The following is an 18,544-nucleotide window of genomic DNA, read 5'->3' on the forward strand; positions in this document are numbered from 1 at the left end:
ACAGACAGATATCTAGAGATAGTTTAAAAGAGCAAACAGCTTTAACACCTACTAATCCTTCACGCTGTGATTGCATCCACCTGGTCTTGCCTCAGTACTGCTTTTCTCTAAATTGTGGCTGGCTGGTGATATGAAATGACTGCATGAAGTTCACAAACTATTTTCCACAATTATTAGCTTAAATATTTAAATTAAAGGCTTCCGGCTATTTTGGCTCTCTTCATAACTTTCCCCTTAGGAAACAGATACGTTCTTAACTCAAATTATACAGATGAAGGCAATAGCCTAAAAAAGTCAAGTTTGCCTTTAAACCGATGTCAAGTTTGCCCTGGTTTGCATCACTTACCTACGGTATCTAATTACCAGCTAATGGTAGTGAATTAAGCTGGAATCCCAGCTCCCCTACTATTTTTTAACTGACTTACACAAAAAATTACAAACGGCTGCCTTCAGAGGGATTTTACTTTGAACTGGAATTAAAGAACACGCGTTCTGTTTGAGTTTTATTTTCTTTTAGTTAAAACCAGGCCTTTTTGTTCTTTTCCCACTAACATCTGAAGGACCAAATTGTGTAAGATGCAGGGAAGATTTCAAAACTCAATTCTTGAACGCTCATGGAACACAAATTGCGTGCCCTGGTCCCTGCCAGCGTGGTGGAGGTGGGCAGTACGGAGCTGTGGGCTCCTTCCTTGGGGGAAGGTAAACTGCTGTCTCCTCCCGCAGCCAAGCTCAGCAGCTGACTGCTCCACATCACCCTTGAACTACTGCTGTTTAATACCTTAGAACAGTATTGGATTACTTGTTCTCAGCCGAGAAGCAGTTCAGAGACAAAGAAAAAACACCTCCCCCCTTTTTTTTGTAATGGAGGCCATTTTCTGGTTGACGGCATTTTTTGCTAATATGCACAAATTGCTCCAAAATGTGTTGTTCTCTTCCACATGTAACAATGTGCCTATTGTTGCAGCTTTCTTTTTTACTTTTTCCTGGTACAAAAGTAATAATCATGTTCCAACGTAGCAGGACTCTAAAGAAAACCTTACTACAAGCATATTCAACCACAGGCATCATCATTTCTGAACTCACATAGGCTGAGGTCTAGCAGCAGAAACAAATGTGAGGCAAAGCATCCCGACCCAAGCACGCCTGAGCAACGGCATCTGAGCAATTCTCTGCCAAGCTGGTGTGACTTACAAGGAGCAGGAAGAAGAGAGGTTATTGGCATAGGAAAGCATGAGCTCTTAGCAGTTCCAGCTTTTGGGTCAAAGCCCAATCTTCCCTTCTTTCAGCTGAGGCACGTGCAGCTGAGAAAAGATGTTGCTTTTTTTTTTTTTTTTTTCTTTTTCCAAGGGCCAGGAAAAAAAATGTGCCAGTGGTTCATGTTTTACTTAAAGCTGCAGTTGAGTCTTCACAAAGAAAATCTGTGCACTTTTTAATTCTGGTTCAGAGGATTTACATGCTCTTTCTAATGATCTGGGCCTTCAGCAGTGGGTAATGCTTCCCAGTCCCCAGCTTAGTGCTCATGCAAAATTGAAGCACTTTTGAGGCAGTTTAGAGCCTACAGATGAATCTCAATGTGCAGGCAAAAAGAAATACTGGTTATTTAGCACTTCACTAGCAGAAGCCGAGGAAATTATGAGAAAAAAAAAATATCTATTGAACTTCAAACATCTGGGAAGCCAACTGAGAGCATCTGAATTTTGAACAGTGTGTTTACATACCCTTTGCATAGTGGAGCAGGGGGCAGGGAAATGAACAATAAATGGGTTTGCGCATTATTTTTTATATAAAAATATACACCAAGTTGTATACGTATTGACATATATTGCTGACATATTACTGAAATATACATGTGTGTATATATATGAAATACATATCTGAACATGTACTTATGTACCACACCCACTCTGTGTGGCTTTGAGAAGCAGAGACAATGTGAAAATGCCTTATTTCTGTGAACTTGATGCGATGACACAGTTCAGTGGCTGGTGCAGCTATTGTGGGAACAAGGACAGTCGCAACGTGACACAAGGTGTCACTCGGGAGCCTTCCTCAGCAGTTGTTTTCCTATTTTTCAGTCTACAATGTGCAGGAACAGCAGGCTGGGGGAGAAGTGTAAAAGCCCCACCGTTTTTTGCCATTGTTGTTCTGCATGCTAGGGATGGCATTTCACAGCTGACTTAAGTATCCTGAAAAAAAAAATATTAGAAAAAGAGAAGTGAAAAGGCAAGCAACTGCTTTCAAAGCAGCTTTGTCCAGTGCACCATTAAGTGACTTTGTCCAGACAGAGATGAAGCTCTGTGAATTTACTGTCTGCTCCCCCATCCAGAGTGTTTTCAGGACTGTGCCAGGGCAGCAGTCAAAACATCAGCTCCTGAACAGCAGGAGATTTTTCTTAGTTTGTAGTGAATAAAAGAGTCATCGCAGGAAGGCGTGTGAAAAGGCAGCCTGGTGGTCACAGAAGTCATTTGGTGTGTACGTGTCTCTGGATAGAGCACAGCTCTATCCCTGTCAGCTACAGCAAGGCACCAGGGATGTGAGCAAGTTGCTCTATAGATCCATGCGACTTTTGACATGAAAATACACCTTTTTCACTATGTAAGTAAATGCCATCAATAGTATTCCTGTAATTCTGGCTGCCTCTTTTTTTTTCTTTTTTTTTTTTTTTTTTCTTCTGGGTACCCACTCTGACAGAATTCCAATACTGGTTTCCATCTTAGTTGAAGAACAAAAGGATTAAAACTAAACACCCCAAAAAGCCTGGTCCACTTCTAGGCATTATTATTCTTCAGGCCCAGCAATCCTTACTCCTCTTCAGAGGAGGGCAGAACAACTGACCCAGGTGCAGTGTCAGCACTCATTATGGAAACATCGTTATACAAGTCACTGGGAAGGCAAAAGCAGCAATCAACCAGCCGAGATCCTCTCTAAAATCAAAACCTGGAAGCAAAAAATAGAAGAGTCTGCAAGGACCTAAAGATCAGTATTCAGGGGAAAGAAGAGACACAGAAGTGTCTGACAAAAGACTCCCTTTCTGCTCTCACAATCAAAATATTAAGAAGGATGAGAAGTTATGAGAAATTGTGAGAGGCATCCCATCAAAACCTGATGAGAAAGAGCTGTACATAACCTTGCAGGTGAATGGCAGTCCTGCTGATACCTACCACATCATGCTGCTCATTTATGTACGAATCAGAAATGCGTAGGAGCGACAAAATGAGCACAGGCAGTGAACCCGCAAACGTAGCACAAAATTAGATCCTGTACAGGTCAGAGCTGCATATGACAGCTACCTCTCCTTCTCTTAGATGTCAGTGATGATTTGGTACCCTACGCGCATCATGAAGAAAGCCTCACTAAATCTGATCTATGTGCAACAGTTGTTCCATACAAATGTCTTTTTAAAGAAAGAGAAAAAGAAAAGGATTTCTTCAATGTAAAATTAAGCAATAGGAATTCTTCAGAGAATTATTTCACTGTCTAATGAGCTAACAGAGGAAAAAAGTAGAAGATACTACTCAGGTAACTGAGATACAAGCTTACACAGACATCGAGGGAATCAAGACAACACTTAAATGTCTTGCATAGCGATCAAGACCCCAGTGTCTCTAAACAGCTTCAGAGCACGTCTACAGCGGCTGCATTAGACTATAACTTGCTCTCATTGAAGAAAAAAATACGGTATAATTTTGACCTTTCACTTTCCTGAATATTTTCAGGTGAAACTACAGACCTATTAGTCTTACTCATTCTCATATTTAATTAACTGAAAAAACTACATTTATAGGACACAAATGCACTTTTGTTTGACAGCACACAAGACCTTGGCTCTGCTCTTCTTTTCTGCCATTCCTGTATGCAGAAAACAGTTGTTTTCCATTTAGGCCAGCAGACACAGGATGGAGACTAACCTCTGGGACTTGCTTTGGTATTTATTAGCCTTTGAGGCACCAGACCACCCTCACCATGCAGGCTCCAGATCCCACACAAAGGGCGTTCAGCTCCAAAGGAGCCAGGGAACACAGATGGAAGCATTGCTGTGCAAAGCCGTGGCTAGTCTGAAGCCCTGGTGGGTGGACTGATATCTGAAGATGGACTTCAGGGAATTAATGGGATTACGACTGTGTAACAAAGGGTTTAACGAAGGGAAAACTTGGAGGGAGACAAGGTGTAGGCTGGAAATATTCAGAAGGGTATCCTTGAATGCTTCAGATGAATGCACTAAGCATCCATATTCCTCTCATTATTATTTTAAATAACTTTATTTCCTGTCTTTTCTAGAAGCCCACAGGAAACCGTCAGGACAATTAAGTGAACAGCTGCAGACAGAAAGTTAATGCTGCAATAAGAAATGAATAAATATCCTAAAGCTTTTATTTTTTGGTCCCAAAGCACTTTGCAGAGGTAAATAACAGAGACATTGAGTGATCTGCACAGAGACAGGTGGTGCATTTACAGAAAATCTGGAATAGGCAAATGCCCCCTCCCACTGGCCCATCCTTACTGAAGAGGAAGAGCATGAGCAGGATTACCATGCGGGAAGAGTAGCTCCCTCTGGACCCCCCTGTCAGTATTCGTGAACACCCTGAAGGATAGAGCAAGTGCAGAGGCTGGAAAAGTCACCTCAGTCAGCTTAGCAGCCTGAGCCCAGAGGGTTCATGGGGTCCAGGCTGCTGCCTGTAAAGGTGGCTGGGCACAGCTGCAGACAAAGAGATGCTGGATAGGACAGCATCAGCAGAACAGCAAGTGTCCATGGCTGTGAACATGTGAAGAAGGTGTCTAGGCCTACAAGCTAGAAGAAGCCTTCCACAAGGACTTACAGGGACAAAAGTTCCACATACAACAGTTGGATTAAGAAAGACATTAATGGTACGTTAATACATGTATTGCAAGTGAATACTACAGTCAGTAGAGTCTACACTCAAAATCCTCAGTCTTTTGCAGGCTTCTGTACAAAAAGACAGTCTCCCTGGGTTCAGGGTGGTTTTGTAATGCCTGTAAGCAGATTTCCCTCTGGAAGCAAATATCTGGCCCAATGTTGTTATTCTGTATATAAAAAAATCATTTCCCTTCTTTAAGTCAGGACAGACATCAGTGATTTGTACACTCGCTTCAACAAAAATAACCACCATTTTTAATGTATATCCTAGAAAATGGTGATTCTCTGCCTCTCTGTGAGTGTGTTTCTTCTGAAGCTTCCAGAATGACTTTTTTTTCTATCAAAACATACTAATTACTCAAGATAAAAGTGGAAACTTTGCCTGCTTGCAAAAAATGTCTGCAGCAGCTTTGTTGTCAGGTATTCCCTTGATCTGGTTGTGCTGGGGACCACGTTCCCAGTAGCTGATTTTGAAGACACAAACTGCAAGAAGAGAGAACTTCTCTTGCAGCGGTGATGGGCATGGGGCTCCTCTTCGCTGGGAGAGCTGCTTCCCAGACCACGGGAGTGACAGAAGAGAGAAGACAGCCCGAGTGACATACAAAATGCTGCAACCTAGATGTCAAATAGGAAAAAAAGTGTGGGCTTGTTCATATACTTCTGTGTAAGTAAGCAGCCTGTATTTCCCTGGAGAATTCCAGTTCTTTGGAGAAATAAGAGTTATATACCCCTTCCTGCATCAGCTGCAGCCTTTCAGACCATACATATAAACACGTTTCACTTATAGCATCCCTCCACAGAGGGTAAAGACTTCGAATTACTAAAGAAAATGGACTGTAGTATCAATTCCAAGCCACATCTCAAAACTATTAACAGAAGCATTTTGGAAGAGATACACAGATACACTTTTAAATTTCCTTGAAACGAGTTGGATTGGGGCAGAGTATTGAAGGAGCAGAGCTAAAAATTGGCAATATGTTGCTGAGAAATAATTATTTTGAGTTGAGGTGCTTGATGTTTGTAATGGATTTGATCCAATGATAAACAGAAAATAAAATTACTTGTGACAACAGTGGAATGAAAACAATCCTTATTTATGATATGTGGCTAACCTTACTAACATAACCCCAAGGTATTCTAACGCAGAGAGTCAAAATATTGCAGGCTAAGTATAACTGCAGCATTTAGCATCACTTGCCATCTCCTTATTGAAGTTAGTAGGGATACTGGCCACATTTGTTCAGAAAAATAGCTTTTTTCCTTATCTTTTGGACTCTGGAAAAATAATACAGATAATTAGGAGGCTACAGCAGGTCAAGAAGCAAAAAGAGATTAATTAAGGAAGATGTGCAGAGAGGGAAAACAGTAGTAAGGAAAGGAAGAGCTGTAGGTCTGAGAAAACAAGTAAAACACTACCCCTCCACGTTCCTCTCCCTGAGCTATGCTTACATGGGGGTACAACACATTTGAATTTTGTATTTGGGCTCCCAAATTAAGTTATTCAACACTGTTATTCAAAGAACTGCTACACTTGGAAACAACAGCCTTTCCTATTTGTAAAAAATACTAAGCCAAACAAGCACAACTTCTCAAAATGAGAGGCTGTATGATCTTTGCTGTGTAATTTAAAGTTGCAGCTTAAAAAACGTCCAAACAAGCTGATGTGACTTTTGTCATTAGGGCAATGCAGCCTTCTAAAATAAAATCTGGTATCACAAACACCAAAATAAGCACTTTTCATGACATGTACACACAGAGAGGAAGATAAAGCCAGAAGAGCAGAGACAGTCACTGTGGAGGTTTCCCCATTGCTGTCTTGGCTGCAGCATCTTGTAAGAGCTGTTTTAAAGGCAAAAGGGCATACGTCAATCTTTGATCTTTCTGTTGAGAGGGTGATCTATTAAAGACTTAGCTAGCTGGGTACCTGCTCCCTCGACAGGCTGCCAAACCCATTTCTTAAGGTAACAGCCTCCTATCTCCCAGATCAATGCTGACCCTGTGTCAAAAGCTCAGTCTCCTTTCATCAAATCTGCAAGTCACCCAAAAATTCTTTAATAATGGGGAAAGGTAACGGTGGGAGGTAAGCACTGGAATCACAGTGGCAGCTATGTAAAGAAACTAAAACAAAGAATTCCAAGATTTCTGTCTGAAAGGAAAAGCATATTCATCTGCCTCAGCACAGTTTGAAAAACCCTCTTATTCATAGAAAAAATATTATTCTGAACTAGACTCCAACTTCATTGTTTTCACTGATCTATGGGGAGGCAAAGAACTGAAGCAGCAGCTGAAAAGAAAGTTCTTGGAGCTACCTGTCCTCCTTGCTGAAGGATGGGTGGCACTGGGGTTGCTCCTGGGGGCCATTAGGTCTTCAGAGACCTGCTTCTGAAGGCAGGACATAAGAAAAAGGAATGGTGACTTCATCTGCTACTTAACAGAGCATACTTCTTCTCTGAGATTGCACAGATAAGCTTGTTCATTAGCTGGAGCCTCAGGCCAGGCTTGAGTCCTTATTCTGTCTTGCAGCTGTTTGAGAACATGGAGGAGGGCATCAGCCAACTCCCTGAGCCTTTCTCTCCCTATGTAGCCCAGCAAAAGAAGACAGAAGTGTAGGCAAACAATAATGCTGGCTGAATTGCCCAATATGTCTATTTAATTAGCACTTAGAAAAGTCCCAAATGTTTTCTCCTTGCTTGAAAGAGAGAGAAGGAGAACATGTCACTGGCATTGTAGAGGGCAAGAGGGGTTTTATAGATCACTTCATCTTAATAGTCATGGAGAAACTATTACAATGCATATCCAAATTGAAAAGACAAAACCAAGATCCCTGTAGTCCTGATTTTTCTCTGTTGTACATCTGTGGGATATGGGGTTTGATTTAGCAGCATTTAATCCCTCTGGACAAGTGAAAAGGGTGCAGGACACTGATATTCTATGCATCCATAACTCTCCCACCACTGCAGAACTGGTATGTTTGTGTCTGAAAATACTTCTCCATAAAAAGCACACAAGCAAAATAAAATCTTTTGGCATAGCTGTTTTCAGAGGTACAGTGATTTGGAAAATGTGCATAAATTGCTCTAACAGTTATTGATGCCAATGAGCTTCCTGCCCTGTGACAATGGAATTTTCTTGCCCCCAAAAGCATCAGTTCTGCCAGGTTCCTTTTGTTGCTGTTATCTTTTATGACAATCAGCCATAAAATCAAATGTGTTCCCTCGAAACAACTTTCATCTTTGTTTTTTAAAACCAGTGTTCTTATTCTTTACATATATTTTTCCACATTAATGGGAAAATACTCCAGTTAAAAAAGTAAAAAGGACCGTGCCCTGCCTTGTATTTCATGTACAGGAAACGAGAGCATCAAAGATATGCACTAACAATTTTCAAAGCACCCATTTGACTTCTTTATGAAAATGCTTAGTTCTTTCCATAAAGAGGAAAAATTTCAGCAAGCCTTAGGATTAAAAAACAGAATGTAATGATCTTCTATGTGAAGCTTCTGGCTTCTCAGACTCAGTCATATGAATTTCTTTTTTTGCAAGGCACTCTTTTCAGTCTAATTTAATTAAATAAAGTGGTACTAGAACACCCTGTCACTATTACTGTTCTCATCCTCTCCAGCCAGAAGGCAACTCCCACAGAGTTCCTGTGCATGTTCTTTACACTGATGCTTTACCCACTGTTTAAAAATATCACACAGTGCAAAGTGCATATAACTTAGCTCTTATTTTGTACCCTCTCTTTGTTAAAAACAAAAAACAAAACCCCAAACAACACAACAAAACAACCAACCAACAACAACAACAAAAACCTCACAGGAAAATGATACAAATATTAATTTTTCTCTCATAAAAATTAACTTTCTTAATATATTCAACATTTCCGTCTAGCTGCTCTCTTCCATGAGATCTTGGCTGCACTCTCATTCCATCTCGTGCCACTGCTAATGCTGTGCTGTTGTCTCTGGTTTTACCAATGACAGAAACAAATTTGCCTTATAAGAAGAGTTAATCACCTCCACATAGATTTCATTCCTAGGCACGGGCTCAAGTCCATGAACACATAATCTTTTGCAAATCAAAACCTATTTCTCTCTTTCATGCATCATTTACATTCCTAAGATGATGTACTGCTAGCATCACACCTGTATTTTCGTCTTCTTTCTTCCTGATTATCCACCCTTTAGAAAAGAAAGCACAGGTGACCTTTACTTTTTTCCTCTCATTTATTTTATCGTCTTGTTTCCCTTTGCTTTTCTACCTAAAGAACTAAAAAGAAGACCAGGATCAAAAACAGCAGCAGAAGACCTCCTCAGCATAGTGCTCTTCCTCATATTTAGGCAGAACAGACCTTGAGAATGGTAAAATATCTGGAAAGGAGAATGCATCCAGTTTTCCGTTGCTGGGATTACATGACTGACCCATGTAGAAATACCGTGTAATCCATATCCCTTTGAGCCCTGGGTTACCCATGTAAAGGCTAGACCTAGCCTGGCTCATGGACGATTTCTCCAGCCTCTCTAACCACAAGCCTGAAGCCAGCAGCAGCATAGGCTTGGGCTGCCATCCTTATGACACCCTCTGAGCAGCTCAGTCATGCTGCTGTGCCCCGGGTTACAACTCCTGCACTAGCTAGCCAAAAAACAGCAAAAGGAACCAAAATAGCCTCAAAAGTGGTGGAGTCAAAGGGCTTTGGCAGCATGACTGGTGCAAGCTGCCAAGCCAATGACTACTCCTTTGGACAACAGCATGAATCCTCACAGTCACTGTCTCCTGTAACTTTATCTCCAGCTTCATCTGCGGTGGATATACTTTCCTGAGCTTCCATTGCTTTGAAGAAGATATTATTTTACCACTACCTTAAAGACATTGCTTAAATACATTTCTATATTATGTGCTACGAGCCCTAGATTCTCAGACTACTTACAGGTAGGTGCAGAAATGCTGCAACCGCGATGTGCATTAACCAACCCTTTGGCAACAACCTGGCTGACTGACAAATTTAGGTTCTGATGACAATTTCATTTCAACATGCTATTAGTGTGACTTGGTTTGTGGCTCTTGTGCTAATAATCTGACGTGCACAGCTTCTGACACCCTCCTTGCCCCCCCCCCCCCCCCCCCAGTAGATTATATTAACCTCTAATTGGATATGGGGTTTGTTTCCATATAATTGCTGCTGTTTGTTATGCAAAACATTTGTCGTCTAATATATTCAGATGCATCTCTTTTCAAGATGCCTTCTGTATTTCTAGAAAGCATTTTGCTTTATGGCATCATGAAATTTTTCTACAATGAGATTTTTGAGAAAACAGAATGCATTTTTCACCTGTAGTGAAAAATTTCCCCTCTAGCAAAACATTTTTATGTTTCTGAATGCTGATGTTAATAAAAGCTTAAAAAATTAACACAGCAATAGCTATCTTCCTGCTTGTCCTTCTTCATTCCAATGGACTCCCATGGATGAAAAAAATTGAAGATGCACTGAGTAACAAGATTTTCTTTTTTGTTTTTCTGCTGCAGTCAATGCACTGAGTAACAAGATTTTCTTTTTTGTTTTTCTGCTGCAGTCAACTTGTTGGAAAAGCCAATTCTTACAAACAAATAAACAGGCCCAAAGTTTAATACAGATTTCTTTTCTACAGCCTTTCTTCCTACACCCACCTTCTCTTTTTCAAGCTGAGAGTACCACAGTACCGTTAAAAGCTTATGCTTTTGATCTCTGTGCAAATAAATGAGCTGAAACAAATAAAACCCAGTTCACAGGAGACTTCCAAGACATCTGGTGGAGTTATTTTTCGAAGTAATTAGACCAAGTGATGGTGTAATTCCCAAATGACGGGTACCTTCTTCCTTGGTATCCCGTTATTTCTCAGAGCCATCAAAACAGCAGTAAGTCCTGCTTCTTTCCTTGCATGTGACTCAAACTGTCGATCACCAGTCTTCCTGAATGGAAACAATCATTTCTTTGACTGGTTTGTTACTCAAGCTTTTAAACCTTTGGTTGTTTCTTTTTTTTGTCATACTATGAGGGTCTTATTTTTATTCCATGAATGACAGTGGGATTTCTGATATTGACTGAGGAAGGATGAGGTTCCTGGGTTCTTTTTTTTCTTCTTTGTTTTCTTTACTGTGCTAACCTACTATAGTTCTCCTTCATACAGGCTTTATGAAGCAGGCAGAAAAGTGTAATGGAATAATAGCCAGGCTCTGGATCAACACGCTGCTTCAAGCTGCACCTAGGTGTGCTTTCTCCTTCTTTTTTGCTGGAAGCCAGTTAAACTTTTCCTTTTGTTCTCAAATCTTCCCAAGAAAACATAATTCTAGGAACAACCCAATTACTCTTTGGCATTTTGGGGAGAATGAGGTTCTTGGTCTCTGACTACAGCACAGTGAAATCACTGGGAATCTGTGACGCTGGGGAAGTAAACAGGGAGTAGACCTGGCTAAGAAAGCAATTCCATTTTGTTTGTGCATTGTTCTTCTGTTTGTTTTTTTTTTGTTTCAAACTCAGGCAGGGTGCTCTACAATCATGTTTTACTAACTGACCTGGATGCAGACACCATCTCTGTGCTATGACAGCTAATGTTCAGTAATGCCAGATACAGAATTCCCAGCTGTATCAAGAGTAAAGAAAAGTAGCTCCACATGAAATAGCTCCTAGATTACAATAGGGGGTTTGGTATTAATGCTTTTAATTATCATCCCGCCATGACATAACACAAACTCACCAGAGGTTTCATCTACCCTCTCGTCCACCACATGGTCCTTCTGATGAACCCATTCGCTGTTGCACTTAAAATAGATCTGTGTGGCTGGGCTTGCTTTGCAGTACAGGTTCACGGGCTTGTTCTTCACTATGTAAGCCTCTTCAGGTTCGATGAGGAAGTGGGGCAATGGCTCTGGAGGATCAGATGGAAAAGTTTCTGGCAGTTCATGAAAAAAATCATCATCTGTAGAGAAGAGAAAAAAAGGACAAATGAAAAAAACAAAATTCAGCCGGCAAACATTTAAGAAGCACTTTCTGAAAATTTCAAAAGGAGTATACTTTTCAAATAAAATGTTATCTTAGGAGCATTCCTAGACCAAGGCTTAAATGCACTACTGTTTTCAGACTAGAAAAAAATATTCTCTACATCCTGAGCTCTCTTTCCTCTGTGTGATGTGACAGGGATGTGCACATTCACATGGCTGGGAAAGGTCCTTTGTTATCATCACCCGCAATACTAGCAATAAAGCATTATGGTAGCGCTTGGGAGAGTTGCTTGCAAAACCATAAAAAGAAATAATAGAAACTTTTGGGGGCTTCAAGGTCACACTTTTCAATAGAGACTTATCGCACTGTTTAATCAAGTGCATGCACATAGCTAGTACTGGCTGAGGCTGGTACAAATAGGAAATAGTGCCTTTCATTTCAGATGAGCAATTTGAAATCTGCTCTAAGGACAAAAAACTAAATGCAAGTCCAGTCTGCCCTTCTTTGTTCATACTCTGCCTCTCTTGCTAAGACTGCTAATGAAGGTCCCAAGCTATGCTTTATTTACTTCACTTGTAGTACGCTCGTCTGTGCAGTCCTCACTACAGAGACGAATTAGGAGCTGGGACATGGGGCAGAGCAGCTGTGAGATGGTGACATTTTGGGCCAACATGGACACATGCTGTTGACTTAAGGAACCTCTGTACCTCTCTGGTGCCGCTGGTAATGAATAAGGTTGTTGTAAGGAGTCTGAAGAAGAAAGAATCCAGTGCACAGAAGGCAACACTGAAAACACCTAACACACATACCTTCCTTTCTTCTCTCCCTCCCTCTTCACAATTCTCCTTTACAACCCCTCTGACCCTTTCTGCCGAGGAAGTCTTCCACATCAGAAAGCACTAGTTCAGCAGAGAATAACCCCCTTCCCATCCACCCCCCCGTCTGCCGTCAGTGCACAAGCGCATCCAAGAGGCTCCCAGCGGCAAAGGGGTGGGGGGGCACCAACTACTAACAGATCAGTCCTGAAGGCCTTATTCAATCTCCCCTTCCTGCCTCTGAAGCAGTTATCATTATACACAGTGATGGACACTGCTGCTGATCAGTAAAACACCACAGAACATCAAACTCAAAATACCGTGGAAGGCTGGCTATCTTCTCCCTGCCAGTCTTCATGAAGATGAAATGTCAGATGGCTACCTTCCCGTACCTGAGACATGACTGTGCAGGCTGTGTCCAGAATTACAAGGGACATGAAAGGCTCTCCTTACAGCTACTGCTTTTGCAGAAAGGCAAGAAAGAACAGGAACAGATGAAGGAGACAGCAGGAGAAGGTACTATGGTACCCATCCATGTAGCTCTATGGATACAGATTGTACCTTTACCAGTGTCTTCTCTTTATCAGTGATGGCAACACCTTACAACAGGGAAAATCTGTGACATACTATAACAGTTCCATTTCCAGCTCCAACTAATCATCTCCAAATACTCAAACTAAATTTAATTTTTATCACTTTCTCATCCTTCCTTTTTATTTATGGTTTCCTTTTCACTCTCACCATGCCAGCCTCCTTTTTATGCGATCCCATTTCCTCTCCCGATTAGGTTTTTCCTCCTTGCTCCATTTTGCTCTCCACTTTTTTTTTTTCCAAAAAGAAAGACGACTTACAATAAGTTAACAGGAGTCCACACTTGGTTTCATGATAATGAAACATGTTTGAACCTAAGCAAGAGGCTTTTCAGCATTCCTCACCCCCTTCTGCCTGTATCTCTCCCTCTTCCCCACTCCCTCCGTCTACCTCTCGCACACACTACTCCACAGATATCCATGACACAGAAACATTAGAGATGAATCATTTCCCCTGAATTGCCACAGGATGTATCTTTTTCTTCTGGTCATTTAATTGCAAATCAGTGAGCAGACAGATGGAAACTAACAAAGCACACATATGTTTTATAATTAAACAAGTATTGCTTCACTAATTTCTGGTGACTGGAAGAACAAATGTATTTATTTTCACCACTAGATTTCTGCACATTATCAAAGACAATACTTACGCTGCCTGACCAATTAACTGCATCTTATAAAAAAATCTAACTAGAAAGTCTAAAAGGAGGGATCAGCAAGCTGCAGAAAAGAAAAAAAGTAGTTTGTAAAATTCTTTATTGCATCAGTCTGGAGAATGTGTGTGAGCTTTGGCTTTCCCTCCTGAAGGTAACTGCTTTTGAAAGTTTAAATATTATTTTTATGTTAAAGTGGATTCACAGTACTGCCCAGTACATGACAACCTCATCTCACATTTTGATTGTGGCAATAGCTGTTTCTTTCCAGAAGCCTGGCATCCCGCAGTCAGGTACAAGCCAGTTTGCTTACCAGCTTATTGCTATAATAGCACCTTACTCTTCCCAAGCAATAATACAGCCTAGCTTTATTTTTCCACACTCTCTCATTGCCATCAAAAGGCATCCACACTGCTATTAAATATTAGGGATATAGATAGAAACCATTCACAGACTGTCACACAGAGTGCACAGAGGCTGCCCTGACCTTGGAAACTGGCATTTAAAATCTGTGCTTTTACAATACATTTAAGATAGTAGCCGAGACAGATTTTTTAGGGCTTTTTAAACTGGAGTATGTTCATTCAACCCCTGCCCCTGTACTGTTGTTATTAGTAATAACATTGGAGTTATTTTTCTCATAGAGCAGATTCTTGAGGGGAGCATCCAGAATATGATGACGACCGGGTTTTTTTGTTTGGCAGAAAAAAAACCCAATCACACTACAAAGCTAGTCCTACCACCATCAGCATTCAGTGCCCCTCGCTGCTGCTATTCACTGCTGAAAAGTAACCAGCAGCTTAATAAGCCTGTGTGAATCGTCATGGGAAGTCACTTGGTGTTCCTGCATTTCCTAAAGAGATGGGATCGGCTGCTGTGGGAAGGCAAACCACCCCTCCTCCCACCCAAGCGTGCCTGCTGCCACTGGCTGAAGTCTCAGGATGGTGGTTTACAGGGTGTGCAGCTGTGGTTCCCCTGTGCCGGGCTGTTGTACTTGCCTTTTGGGATGTGGATGCATTGAGGAAGAAGAACCTTAAATCCCTTCATGATGGCTTGCTCACTTGTGCTGGTTTTGGCTGGGATAGAGTTAATTTTCTTCATAGTAGTTCGCATGGGGCTATGTTTTGGTTTTGTGCTGAAAACAGTGCTGATAACGCAGGGATGTTTTAGTTATCACTGAGCAGCGCTTGCACAGAGCCAAGGCCTTTTCTGCTCCTCACTGCACCCCACCAGCGAGCAGGCTGGGGGGGGCACAGAAGCTGGGAGGGGACACAGCTGGGACAGCTGACCTCAACTGACCAAGGGGATATTCCATGCCATATGACATCTGCTCAGCATATAAATCTGGGGGGAGAAGAAGGAAGGGGGGACTTTGGGAATGATGGTGTTTGTCTTTCCAACTCACCATTACGCATGACGGAGCGCTGCCTTGCTGGGGCTGGCTGAACACCTGCCTGCCCACGGATGATGAAATGATGAATGAATTCCTTGTTTTGCTTTGCTTGCGTGTGTGGCTTGTACTTTATCTATTAAACTGTTTTTATCTCAACCCATGAGTTTTCTCACTTTTACTCTTCTCCCCCATCCCACACGTGTAAGGGCGAGCAAGCAGCCACCTGGTGCTTGGTTGCCAGCTGGGGTTAAACCATGAGACCATCACAACTGGCACAGCTGCAGCACAGCTTGGGACAGTCAGATGATTTGGCTGCTGATTTGGGACAGGGTTTTGAACCATCAACCTTAACACACATCTTGGATCCAAGTCTTGTATTTAATATTTTTAAATTAGACTGCTATGCTGTTATGCTTTCATTGTAATGCTTGTAGTGACAAGCGAGTGTAATTACAATGGCAGTGTAGTTATGAAATGAAATATTCTTAAAAATCCAACAAAGATATTAATCTCTGAAAATGGCACTATAGGACATGTGACTGTGTTGAGATTTTTTGCAACTCTCTACAAAACAAACTTTTGGTAACATTGAGGTAATCTCAGGAATCTGTGTTTTCATGAGGCTACAGTTTCTAACAAACTAATAAAACTCTCCATCATTATAAAATAAAAGTTTCTCCTGACCAGCTGTAGGTAAACACAGGTCATTTCTCTGTCCCCATACAAAGACCAAACTCTGACTTAGGTTTTTCAGGGATGACTTTGTTATAACCATGTGGCCTGCTGGGCCTGTTTCTATAATTTGGATGGGGGTTACCTCTCGTGTGCTCAGTCGTTATATGAGGGGATAAATCTTGCCTGAGACTTTAATCCGAATCTTCCTGATGGTTATCACTGGTTATTTAATGTTCATCTCCCAATAGTGCAATACAGCAGCAAACTTTATAACTCTCTTATTTAACTCTCCTAAGTTGTTTGACATTTTTTTCCCTCCATCTGGAGGGAAAAAGCTAATTAAACCATTTGGGAGTGATCTGGGAGTGTAGATACAAACAAACACTAAAAATTCACAAACTTGATTTCCAGTCATTATGTCAATGTCATGTGCAGCAAGTTCCCCTTACAACCTTGATCACATGCAAATATGAGGCATGCATCATTCTCCCCTCTCACAACAAATCCCCTTCTGTGTTCAGGAACTCTGAGCTGCAAGTTTACTTCTGCAGTATGTCACGTTCATCTTTATTTTTACATAATAAAGTGTACAGCCCATCTGTTGTTATCAGCTGATTTATATTAGCAAGACAAAAGACCTGATTAATGGTACTGCTAAACTGGTTTCACTCATGCAATTCATTCATATTAAGAAAATGACTTTTAAAAAGCCATTTTAATCTATAAACTTAATTTGGAACTTTTATTTTAGTTGCTGGCCCAGATATAGATATGCTTTTTTTATTTGCCTTCTGTAGTATCTGACAAATACATATTTTTTTTAAACACAAGTCAAATGCAAAATCTATAGGAATATGTGAAGTGACACTGAAATCAGCATTGATAGAAGCTGGCATGGACTGCCACATGTAGGAATTTGAGGTTTATATTAGTTCAATTTTCTTTTAAGGTAAAACAAATCTTTGCCTAAGTCAGGAACCTTTTGATGTTAGGAAAGGCCTTTATTCTTTTCATGCATTTGTTTGTAAAACTGTACATATTATAGCTCTTCATGCATAACAAGTGAAAAAGGAGATTTTATAGTATACTTCCCTTTTTATGGACTAGTATCCCAGCTCTAATCTGTGGCAGGAAAATATTGTGCTCCGTACACCAATCTATTCATCTCTAGATCACTAGTTTTATTACTATATATCAAGCTTTAATTTTCATCAACCCAGCATATAACTCACTATATTTCTGAACTGCAAGACTTAAACTATTATAGCATAGATCATAATATATTGGACCATTATCTCTTTGTGCGAGACCTGAAGCAAATTCTTCTCAAATGGAATTTACTTCAGAATGATTCAAGAGCAATTTAAAATGAATGGCTGCAGAGCTAATTCCATTTGCATTTGGATGCCCATCGCTCGGCAAGATCATTCCCCATGCGCTGCAAGAAAGGCAGCTGGAGTTGACTATGGATGGGATTTCTGTTCATTTTTTTAATGTTATGATTAAAAAGCTTTCTAGAGCAACAAGTGCTGTTTACTGTGAAATTAACAGCAGGTGCTAGCTCAGTAAAACAGCTTATCAGGATGGAGGCAAGGGTTTGGATTACAGTGCACACATTTCCAGGAAACAAAAATTGCTCAGCTGGAAGCCCTTCAGTTGCAAGGGCTTCTGTCCTCCTAGGAAGGAGGTGGTATCACTGTGCCACCAAATGGACGGCAAGGAAGCAAAATATCAAAAAATCCTGTATGCCATATAGTCTGCCTCCACCTTAGAGCCCCATAACACCCATGGAACTGTGAGTCCAAAGTTGAGTTGAATGAAGAAATGGGATAACACAGGACTGTTTTCTAAGAATTACTAGTGAGTAGTTTCTATGTCAGAGCGTCTTCTTGACCCCACCCCACCCCTGGAGACCACACAGAGACAAAGAATGGGCACAGCAAAGTGCAGCCTGTGCCCTGAAAGAGAAATCACGTTTTCCTGCCTTGCCCTGCCCTGGGGAAGAGGAGGAGGAGGGTGGCTTTCTCAGCACTTACCCTCTGCCAGCCTTACCTCCAGCTGATTGCAGGGTGGGCATGCAATAAGGCAATCACACATTATTCTTCAGCATCTCAAAAATTAAAGATTTCACCAAATAGCCCAGGAAGATTATGATTTTATAGCAGCATAATATTTGGCCAACTTGGCAGGCTGCCATCCGCTTGCTTGTAGCTGAATTCACTGCAGGCCTCTACATGCTTGAAGACAAGGCTTAGTTTTGTGGCAGCCCACAAACCAGATGCTCACTGAACCTTGCTGAACTCTCACAGGAGCAAGGTCAAGGAAATTTCAGACTCAAATTTACTGAGCACCCACAAAATTAAATGCTCTTTTTGTCAGCGAAAAAGGAGTGCAGGCATGGTCTTGGAAAAGTGATTGAATGAGAAATCAATAGGGCATGCAATGTTCATCTTTTTTGGGTGACTTCAGTCCAGAAACAGAATAAATAAAGACCACAGAGAGGAATGAACTTCCCCTGCACCTGCAACAGCTCGGTGAAGACTCTCCCAGCACATCTCAGCTTAATA

General features: G+C 41.2%; 1 protein-coding gene across 2 annotated transcripts in view; it reads right to left on the reverse strand.

The window, feature by feature from the left end:
* UNC5C (unc-5 netrin receptor C) overlaps positions 1 to 18,544 on the reverse strand; it is a 261,037-nt gene that overhangs the window by 83,364 nt on the left and 159,129 nt on the right. For both annotated transcript variants that reach the window (XM_056343746.1, XM_056343735.1), the window contains exon 2: positions 11,607 to 11,828. In XM_056343746.1, coding sequence (XP_056199721.1) covers positions 11,607 to 11,828 — 222 coding nt within the window. The remainder of the gene's footprint in view (positions 1 to 11,606; positions 11,829 to 18,544) is intronic.

Source organism: Falco biarmicus, chromosome 1 (assembly GCF_023638135.1).
Source record: "Falco biarmicus isolate bFalBia1 chromosome 1, bFalBia1.pri, whole genome shotgun sequence".
In the NCBI taxonomy this organism is placed as follows: domain Eukaryota; kingdom Metazoa; phylum Chordata; class Aves; order Falconiformes; family Falconidae; genus Falco; species Falco biarmicus.